At 42.6% G+C, this 10,903-nt stretch overlaps 1 protein-coding gene across 1 annotated transcript; it reads right to left on the bottom strand.

Annotated features, from left to right (window-relative positions):
• Nucleotides 1–234: 234 nt before the first annotated feature.
• On the bottom strand, nt 235–9,580 carry LOC119377044 (uncharacterized). Its single transcript, XM_037646672.2, has 3 exons — nt 9,054–9,580; nt 7,494–7,704; nt 235–463 (listed from the first exon to the last, which is right to left on the bottom strand). Exons 1-3 carry the CDS (start codon nt 9,126–9,128, stop codon nt 366–368), a joined length of 384 nt encoding a protein of 127 aa, XP_037502600.1. The 5' UTR covers nt 9,129–9,580; the 3' UTR covers nt 235–365.
• Nucleotides 9,581–10,903: the final 1,323 nt, after the last annotated feature.

The following is a 10,903-nucleotide window of genomic DNA, read 5'->3' as shown; positions in this document are numbered from 1 at the left end:
GTGGATATTGGTAGTAGAGTCGCCGACAATGTGCCTTGATTCATGGCTATAGACCTGCTCAGCTAATTAATTACCACAATAAAGTTCGTGATACATATTTTGACACGTTTGAATTGTAATTTTGTTCGGTGTTGTTGCATGTTCTCTTGAAATATAGTCTGTAGAACCAGATGAAACCATGTTTATGAAGTAATTAATTGGATGCAGAATGCCTTACTTTCAGACATCATAAAAGAAGCCTCAATCAAAAAGCCAGTTACTGATATGTGTTACTGGCACAGATTGTGACTAAGTAATATGGATCTGCAAAAAGGTGCACACAACAGTTGATGGTTGTACATGCAGATGAACCACCAACGATTTATTCATTCGGCCTTCTGATGACTTTCAGCTTGCCCGCCAGGTATCGTAGACGCTCCCTTGGAAGAACTCGTTTCCCACCTGCTCCTCTGGTGGAAAGCATCTGAAATAGGCCAGAAGCGAATGCTGTGTGAGCAGAAATTTTCGCACTGAGTACAAAAACTGAAACGTATTACCAACGGGAAAGTTAGTCGGAAAGACATTGCAAGGAAAAAATGCCTGGTCTACCTCATCGCGGTTCTCAAAAAATGTAGACAGGTTTTCCTTAAGACTCATAAAGCAATGGTAGCAGACCTAGTAGATGTCGCGAATATTCTCGGCCTGTGGCAGTAGCTTCCGCAGGTAGGCAACAAAAATAGCAACAACAAAAAAAAACTCACGCAGCGAAAATGTTTTTCTCAGCAATCTTCTTTTGTGAGTGCATAAATAATCGGCACAGAATACCCAGGGGTGGCGCGCATCTAGTGTAGTGAACAGCTAGACCAAGCCAAAACATTTATACTGAACAGCGTCGCACACATTCCTTCACTTTTGCGCTGCTGTCATGAATGAGTTTCCAGAACTGCTCATGCTTTCACGCGTGTTCTATGACCCAAGGACGTCTAAAGGCTTTGTACGGTGATAATCAATGTGTGCGCCACACTTGTTGAAATTAAGAATAATGTCCATCTGGCGCCACCAGTGACCTCTGCTGTTTTCGATGTGCGAAAGCACTTAAGCAATGCCGACAAAACATCATAAATTGGGCAGATTTGGCCACTTATGGCTTAATGATGCCGCACTGCACGTTTTCTGGCAGATGAAACGCTGAGGTAAAGGTCGAGATGATACAGGAAGACATTGTTTGTGACGCCAAAAACATGTGATAGCAGGAAGCGAAATAAACGGTTCGAAATCGCTAAGATAACTTTTTGCAAATGTTATTTAGGCATAGTGTGTGTCGAATGGGGAAGATGGTTAGAGCGTTCAATGCATGTAATGGAAGGGAAAGAAGCAGGCAGTGAGAAAGCACCCTCCATGACAGCACGCTGGCCAGTCGCTACATACAGATGCTTTGTTTGGTATGCAAGGCAAGCTATGGCAAAGTCACCTAAATCATGTGCTCGCGTTGTCTCACGTGCTCTTGATTAGCGAATAATGGCGGGATAAGTTGAGGTTGTAGGCTGCAAACTGCGTACACATTAGCCCTTTAGAGAGCGGAAGCAGCCCACCTTCGCACACGCTCGATAAATAAAATCTAAGAATACATTTTTTTTGAAGACAGGCCACCAGAGTGAAGTTTTTCTGCAGCAAAATAATTAAAACTGTTGATTTACGCACAATGCAAGCTGATAACAACCATCAATGGCACTGAAGTGACACAGCAAGGGTCATTTCTCTCGTGAACAAGCAAATGAGGACATATGATATTGAAACCGTGCTTTGACTGACATAAGCGCTCTTCGATAAAAAATTTGTCAAAATTGAGACGGGAGTTTTTTTTAATTTTATATTTGAAAATGAGCTTTTTAGAAAAAACTCGCTTCTTTAATTATTTTTTATTCTTTTGTACTGCCTGTAGCAAATGATATTTCGCAGAAATGTTGCAAAGGCTTTTTTCCATATTTGGCACTGTTTTTGAAGTTCTGCATGAAAGAGGAAACGCGCCTAGGCACATCAAACTTAGCAAACTTTTTTCATTCGGGCTGTGTTTGCCATTTTTTCCTTTTTGAGCACAGCATAAAGAAAGCATGATGTAATTCTCAGCAATGCGTATTAAGACCTGCAGAAAATATTTCAACACATTTATAGTTTGCGCTAAATTCGGCCATGAAGTCTGGAAATATTGCGATGAGCAAAAACAGGACGCCTGCGCCGCCATCTTCAGGTACTTTTTTGTCGCACTGGGAGTGTTTCTTGGAAATACCAACTTTTTGGTTCCTTGCACTTTGAAAGTGCCCACATAACATATAAAAAAACCCAGACAAAACAAACAAAAATATCGACCAGACATGCATGTTCGACCTCTTGTGGAATCACCCTGAATAGTCTTTAGTTAGAATCACAGCACATAGAAACCATGCCAGGAAACCTTAGTAAGTCCAAGGGAACGCTTCCAACTGTTTATTTTCCGCACATCATCAAAATATGCATATTTTCAGAAATATGCACGCAGGCAGGGCGCAGCGCATGCAGACTATCACACAGCACTATCAAAAAAATCTATAGCACAGTGCTATAAAAAATGAGCATTCACTCTTGTACAAAAAGACTGAAGGAACAATGATGCATCCATCTCCTTCTGTACGTGATACACTTCAAGCTCTTCAGATGTCAATGTTTCTCTGCTTTCTACCCATGCGTTTCTCCAAACAGCAGTGCACAGCCACATGAAGCATAATGGAATGGCACGTGTGAACCCATACCATTCTTAATCGACAATACATGCTCCCTCAGGCAATCATTAATGCAGCAGCCGATTCGGCCAATATATGACTTGCCAACGCTCAATGAAATTTCATAAACAACACCCACCCTGCAACACAGAACTGGTCAGCAATCATTTGCAGTTTTTAGACATGAACCTGTTACTAAATGCTATACATTCGTGCTAATGTATAGCTCCTGTGCCCATAAGGACCTTCTGCCTTAGAATATGCTCACTCAAAACTATGAAAAGAGCTATGCGAAACTGTTCTCCGGTCAGCGTTATTGAAGTCGTGCGAGCACACTATGGACAACAGTTCCCAGTTTACAGATTTCAAGGCTGGTAGCGCCGGCTTCCTTCGGTGGTCTTGACAGTGTGTTCGAATCTTTGCTACAGAAGTTGAAAAGATGAAACAGGCAGCCCGAGGCCGTGCAGAAAGAGAGCACTGGTTCTCCTTTACGTGCACAGATTGCCCACAATTCCAACAAAAATTGCATACAGGCATGATGTTCCAGTTGCTTTCTCGGCACCCAACAAGCTGTCGAAGCTTTGTGCCCTTATCTTTTCACAAAAAGTCAAGCTTTTGTGCAAAAAGAAGCCCACCAGGCCAGTTCCGCGTTGCATGGTGGGTGTCGTTTACGAAATGCCGTTGAGCTGTGGCAAGTGTACATAGGCTACACCGGCCGCTACATTAATAATCACCTAAGGGACCATGTATTATCGATTAACAATGGTGTGGGTTCACACCTGCCTTCCATTGTGCTTTGTGTTGCTGCACACCACTGTTTGGAGAAATGCATGTGATAGGAAAAAGCAAGGAAACCTTAGAAAGTGAAGTGCTTGACGCGTATCACATACAGAAGAGGATGGATGCATCAGTGTTCCTTCGATCTTTCTGTACAAGAGTGCATGCTTACTTTTTCATAGCACTGTGCAATAGTTTACATGTCATGTGCCCTGTCTGTGTGCGCATTTCTGAAAAATTATGCATATATTTGGGTGATGTGCGGAAAATAAAATAGTTGAAAGTCCTGAGCCCTATCCTGTCTTTGCTCACATTTCTTCCTTAAACCCAGTTGCGCCACAAATATTTCACTAAGCTTTGTACCAACTCACTCAATGTTACACTCTGCCTTTGAGAGCACTGGCAGAAAGAGCACCGCCAAAACCACACATATCTCAAAGAAAGGTGACTTTTAAGGGCTCGTTCTTTCTTTGTTAGACACAATATTAATGACAACTAACAGACAATAATGTCAAGGAAAGTATTAGGGGTGTTATTTGCAGTAATTAGAATATAAATGTGAAGGAAGTAAAGTGGACGAAAAGAAAATTTGCCGCCGGCAGGGACTTTCGAATAACGCGTCCGATGCTCTACCACTGAGCTACGGCGGCGGTCATCCCTTCATCCACTTTTTGAAGTATATATGTGAATTTAAACCTGGGAGTGTTAGTCAGCGCCGATCGCAGCCATGACGGCGAGTGTGGAACACTCTTTTCCTGCCTGTTGGCATCACGTCACACGTGATCTTTTTACGAGCTGGCAGCTGACCAATAATCCCTCGCATACTACCTGAAGGCATCAAGTCTGCCAGAACGAGATCCTCGCTATGAGACCCTATACTTTCCTTGGCATTATTGTCTGTTGTCATTAACATATCTCAAGGGTGATTCCACGAGAGCTCGAACATGCATGTCCGGGAGATACTTTTATTTTGTCTGTTTCTTTTTGTGCTGTGTGGGCACAATCAAAGCGCATGGGACCGAAAATTTTATTTCAAAAAAACGCTCCCAGCACGGCAAAAAAATATTTGAAGGTGATGGCACAGGTGTCCCTTTTTGCTTACCACAATATTTTCAGATTTCGCAGCCAAATTTCGTGAGTTATAAACGTGTAAAAAATTTTTGCTGCTGGTTTCAATACGTGTCACTCTGAATTACATCCATGCTTTCCTTATGCTGTCTTCAACAGAGAAAAAATGTGAAAAAATGGCAAACATGGCCCAAGTAAAAAAAGTTTGCAAACTTTGATGTGCCTTGATGCGTTTGCTATTTCACAGAGAAACGCCAAAAAAGTGTCGAATATAAAACAAAGCCTTTGCAACATTTTTGCAAAAGACCTGTTTTCTACAGGCCATGCAAAAGAAGAAAAAAGTAGTTGAAGAAGCAAGATTTTATATAAAAAAAAAGCTCATTTCAGAAAAAGAAAACTCTGGTCTCAATTTTTACAATTTTTTTTATCTAAGAGCACTTAAGTCAGTCAAAACACGGTTTCAATATCGTATGTCCTCATTTGCTTTGTTCGCAAGTTGGAAAATATTGCGGTAAGTATTGCATGCCACCACATTTTTTTTGCCCCGCTGGGAGAGTTTAGAAATTTCAGTTGCATGGACACTGAATGTACCCACGCAAGACATAAAAAAAAACCTGACAAAACAAAAATATCGATCGGACATGCATGTACGATCTCTCATGGAATCACCCACAAGGAATTACAGATACAGGTGTGACTTCCAGTTTCTGTCATTACGCTAGAGTTCACCTCGACTCCTTCGTACTTAGTCGTTGCTGTGTGCTCTGACAGTGCTTTTAATGTCACTTTTTTCTTATCTGCATCGTTCTTATGTTGGCGCAACTGCGGTTAAAGTTGGCTATCTCTTCAAGGTAGACACGGTCTCCTACCTAGTCCGCTCAGGAGATGTACAAAATGCCAGAGAAGTATTTTGGCAGCTAGTCCTTTTCTTTTACGAGTGCGTGCCACAGTTTGCACATGGGAATTTCAGCAACCCCAATGTTATATTTACACAGCACCTGTGATAACTTGCACTCGAGGAAAGGGAGCGCAACTCCCATGTCAAAAACGGGGAGGCTGGAAATGGGCAAACGGTGTCCCAGACCATTCATGAACTCGGGAGGGTAACCTTCATCAAAAGGTCCTGCCTGCATGTTGGAAGTCTAGTCTTCAGATTTCGTGCAAATGTGAGTAGTCCAATGGAAAGGCAAGTACTTTTCTTTGACGAGTGTCAGGATGTAGGGACATGAAGTCCAGACAGCCAGTATGCGTACTCTTTTTGTAAACGTTGAAAGAATGTGCCAAGTCCCTTTCTAGAAACACATCCAAAAAGCTGGCATGTGGTCTGCCCTATCACCCCCGTGAACTGAATGGAATCTGCTTGGTTGTTTTGATGCATGGTGAAAGCTCCTAAGCAAAACACTTAATCACGCTAAAAAAATCCTCCATGTAGCACACAAAAACTCTTGGCATTGGACCAAAAGTGAGAGTTATTTTGGAGCCTCTGCATTGTCAGATACACAGCAGGAACCAAGAGAGAGAGGCAACTATTGAAGAGCAGTGGACTTGCTTGTCAACAACCATGTCAATGGGAATGGAAGTGTACAGTTCTGTTCACTTACATTCGGACTAATACGACCACTGGGGTGTATGCTGCTGCTCTTGGCACTGGTTGGCCCAACAAGAAAGGTCTGCAACTGATGCCCCCGACTTGAGGAGGCACCTCAGTTTTTTGCTGGGTAACACCTACTTAAGTTTTGAAAAAGCCCACTACAGGCAAGTACGCGACACACCAATGGGTGCCTGTCTCAGTGACCACTGTGAATCTGATGATGCAGCGGCTGGAAAAGCCCGCCTGCCCTCGCTTTTCAGCACAACACCAAGTATTTGGTGTATTATGTAGACTATTTTTTCTGAGTGATTAAGCTTGGCTGCTTTAGAAGCTTCATCACACAACTAAACTATAAAGATCTAATTGAGGTCGCAGGATAGGTGGAGGCTGACTAGAAACTGCCTTTTTGGGATGTGTTGGCAAAAAGGAACAATGGAGCACTTTCCTTCTACGTCTACAGAAAGAGTACATACATTGGCTGCTACTTCAACATTTGGCAAGCGTCATTCTGACGCTTGCCAAATGTTCAAGTACCAGCCAATGTACCAGCCAAGACGACAACTACTGACCTTGGCAAGCGTCATTCTGACGCTTGCCAAGGTCAGTAGTTGTCGTCTTGGATCGTTATGTTGTATTTGCACGAAACATGAAGACCTGACTTCCTATATGTAGAAAAGCGAAAGGGACTTTCCGACAAACAGTTACACTCCTGCGTTCCTAAAAGATGTGGTAAACAGTTTGTCCAAAACCTCCCAGCCTGCCAGTGCCCAACAGAAGAAACGTGCTTCCATACCTCACGTGTACAGGATAAGTGAGACCTCATCATGCGTGCTGTGTAACTATGACGCTGAGGTTGCTGACATTTCTGTGAACCAACTGAGGCATGCACTCATAAGTGGAAAGGACAAGCTGCCGAAAGAAGACTTTCCTGATGTTGCTTACAAGAACCCGTGTGCAGACTGGGAGAGCATCTACACAGGGGTGATGGGCCACATTAAACAGCTGCTGTGGCAACATCGGAATGATGCGGATAAAAAACAAGTGGTGTCAAATGCTCTGGCAGTGCACAAAGCAATGACTGAGCACACTAGCACATTTACTGAGGTCTCGGACAAGGCCACGGTAATCTGCAACGGCAGCTGTGGCTATCTGCAACTCTAAACAGCGGCACCTCTCACGGCCACTAACGGCACTGGTGCAAAATGCGACACTGCCCGGCAAGAAAATCTCCACACTTGTCACCCTTACTCATTCTAGACATCCTGGCTGAATCTCAGTGTTTTCTGCCTGTAACAGAACAAAAATATGATTCAGAGACTCACGCTTCAGTGCATGAAGCTTCTCTGAGGATGATGACCTTCCTCTTTGATGAAAGAGCAGCATGGTGAACCAGGGATGCTCTAGTTGTGCAGGTTTTCGATGCGCCACAGTGCCTTTGCTCTTTCTCTCTGAGAAAGCAAGGGAGCCCTCGGTTTCTTCTGGAAGCCACTGCCACTTCTGGTTTTCCATTAAAATTCCTCGGCCAAGGTCAATCTGCACAAGGCCGCACATGAGGTCTTTAAAACTGCAAAATCTTACATTGGAATTTCTGTAGAAGCAAAAAACCGATTTCCAATAGGCCAACCCAGGCATCCTTTTTTAAAGGTAGGGTACTCATTTTGGCTGGTTGGTTCATATTTACAAGTGGAAAACAGTGCTAAAAAGACGGGACAAGAAAGGACACAGACCCCCCCAATGGCACTGTCCAATAACCAAATGTGTTTTATTCTTCCAGTCAGCACATATATACTGCACCAGTAACGCAGTGAAACAGAAAAAAAAAACAGACTCAGCCTGCGCAGAGGAAATAAAGTGATCAATGGGATGGCAATTCCATGTCCTTCAGAAGTCGGCAAATCGAAGGAAGGCTTACACATGCCTTGCCGCTATTCTTGATACGATAAGATGAGTGCGTCTCATTTCAGAAACTTATATCCACAATCGTGGCAAGGCATGTGTAAGCCTACCCTTGATTTCCCTGCTTCCGAAGGAAATAGAATTGCTGTCCTATTGATTGATGCCTCTGCACAGGCTGAGCCTTCACTTCTTTTTTTGTTTCCTTGCGTTAGTGGTGCAGTATATAAATGCAGACTGGAAGATCAACACATCTGGTTGTTAATCAAAGCTGTGATCTCCTTTCTTGCTCCATCTTATAAGCACTGCTTTCCACTCATAAAATGTCTTAATAGGTAAGGCTCTGCAATTACAACCTTTATTTTATTTTTTCTGAACTACCCCGATCCGCCCAATGTTGCACATGACCTTGACGATGCATGATTACTCTCTACCGTATATGAGAAAAGTACTAAGGTCATTTCAGCACAGCCACAACTCTAACTGCACAGGGAAGCAACATTAACTGTATGCCCTGGAAAGCTTCCTCAATGAAAAAGCTTAACACGAACTGCAACTGCGCAACTAAATTGAAAGATATGTCAAAATTACCTCTGTAATACACAAGATGCACAACAACAATAGAAGGGAGATGAGCCAACAATGAGACAAGTCTCATCTCCTTCTATGGTAGTTATGAATTTTGTGTATTCAAGAAAGCATGTAGCAGTTATTCCAGCAACAAGTATTCATAAAAAATTATCTTATTAAAAAAGTACTGACACAAAAATTTTACATCTCGCTTTTTCCTGTTGAAATAATCAGCTAATGACACGCTAATCACGACTGGAAATCTTGTTTGCTAGAGCACACAACGATGAATCATTTGGACACATATTTATAGCACCTAGTCGCAATTTCGGTTTCAGAGAGTGATGAGAGAGGTGGGGTCTAGCGTGGTTTGTAAACACAGCTGGCCACATGAACACACAAAACAGCAACGCACTCACAATGCATGCCGCAGATTGTGACTGCACGTCAGCACCGCGTTGACAACTGCTGGTTAGAGCGCACATAAGGGTCATGGCAGCCTGCACAAACTCGTGATGTAGATGGCTGTTGGTTTACATACACACCAAAGTGATTTCACAAAGCTCCATTTTGCGCCCAGTTGCATGGCACACACTTTAAAATTTATTCTAAATATGTTCTAGGCTATATTAATTATCGATATTTTGTAGATGATGTGCGCGTGTGTGTCAACACCAATCTATCATACAAGTTATATCAGCTTCAAAATTTTGTGTCAGTGCTCTTTTAATACATAACCCTTTGTCCCATCTTTTTATATTACAGTCAGTATACCACTCAACACAATCAGGTGTATATGAGCTGTGCCACTGTAAAATCCAGAATGTGCCACATCATAGAGCTCAAGCCAAATGTATAGAGTGACCTTAGTTTCATGCTGAACAGCCATTTGGTTTTGTTTTTGTGCTTCTACTTGCCACCAAGGCATGTGCACTCTGGCCTATGTAATACTTTCTGTATGAAAGCATCATTTCACAGATAACTCAGTCTGAAGTTAACAAAATGTATTAAGTGCCACTTGCTACAAACACCCCTCCATGTAACAGCAGAATGACCGATTCTCCAATACACAACTTGTCCCACAAGAAGAGGCAACACTGACAGTGGCACATTCTGCTGGTTTTTTCAGAATGTGAAATATGTCTTCTAACAATCAAAAGCTAATCTTCAAGTCACATTGCGTGACAGAAGCGTACGTCTCCCTCTCCCCCTCACAGAAAAACAGCATAATAAAAAGGAACTGAGCCACACAGCTTAAGATGAACGGGATGCAGGGCTTAAGCGAGGTGAGTCGGCCGACAATGAAACGTCCAATTATGCCGTGACAACATAACTTCCCACATAGCGAGCACTGCCAGAACGCTCACTAGGAGTGAAACAAAAGCTTGTCCAGAAACTTTTACCATGCTCTCAAAGCCACACTCATATTAAGCTGTGGAAATGTGCATATGCAGTATCTGAGGTGAAATACTATTCTTTTGTTACATTACGCATTACTCGAGCACATCGATAGCATTTAACAGTATCACGGTATATTGTTAAAACACACCAGCTGTATTATGAATAAAACTTTTAGAGCTTTCATTATTTTATTTGAAATGAACATTCATCTGTTGAAAAGGTTAATCAGTCACTCAAAAGTAAGAGGCTTGTACCGATTCCTGCACGGCACCTATTTTAAGCGATCTTTATCAATAGGTGACAAAGTGACAATAAACAGTTGCTTTGTTTGAAAACACATCTCACGACAACACGTAGAGAAAGCACCTTCCCACACGATTATACACTGTGCGTTATGTCGTAGCCACTAGACAATGTCTACCCACCTATCGGAAGCATGAAATCTCTTTCACATTAAAGTGGCAACAGCTCCTCCTGCTGATCTTTTCTGTGAATTTTTCCCAAATATCACACCTTCTTTAGGAGATGAAAAATCCTTCAGGGTGTTGCTGGAGCCAATGTTTCAACACGTGGTCTTGTCTTCTTCATGATAGCAACTACCTTGAAGAAGACGAGACCACTTCTTGAAACGTTGGCTCCAGTGACACCCCGCGTTCAAGCATTTTCCACCTCCTCAAGCTTCCATCTCCCCATGAACTACTTTCTTGAGGACTGATTCATCCTGAATGGATTTCGTTGTTGTAATATAAGCAGTTCAATTATTTTTCCTCGTTTTTCACTATCGACAACTATACTTCATCTCACAAGCTCGTTGCAGCAATGTGGAAGCTATGAGGTGTAAGCAAGCCACATGCTTATGAAGCAAAAC

This window comes from Rhipicephalus sanguineus, unplaced genomic scaffold (assembly GCF_013339695.2).
Source record: "Rhipicephalus sanguineus isolate Rsan-2018 unplaced genomic scaffold, BIME_Rsan_1.4 Seq329, whole genome shotgun sequence".
Classification (NCBI taxonomy): domain Eukaryota; kingdom Metazoa; phylum Arthropoda; class Arachnida; order Ixodida; family Ixodidae; genus Rhipicephalus; species Rhipicephalus sanguineus.
This window is presented reverse-complemented; position numbering and strand designations above follow the sequence as displayed.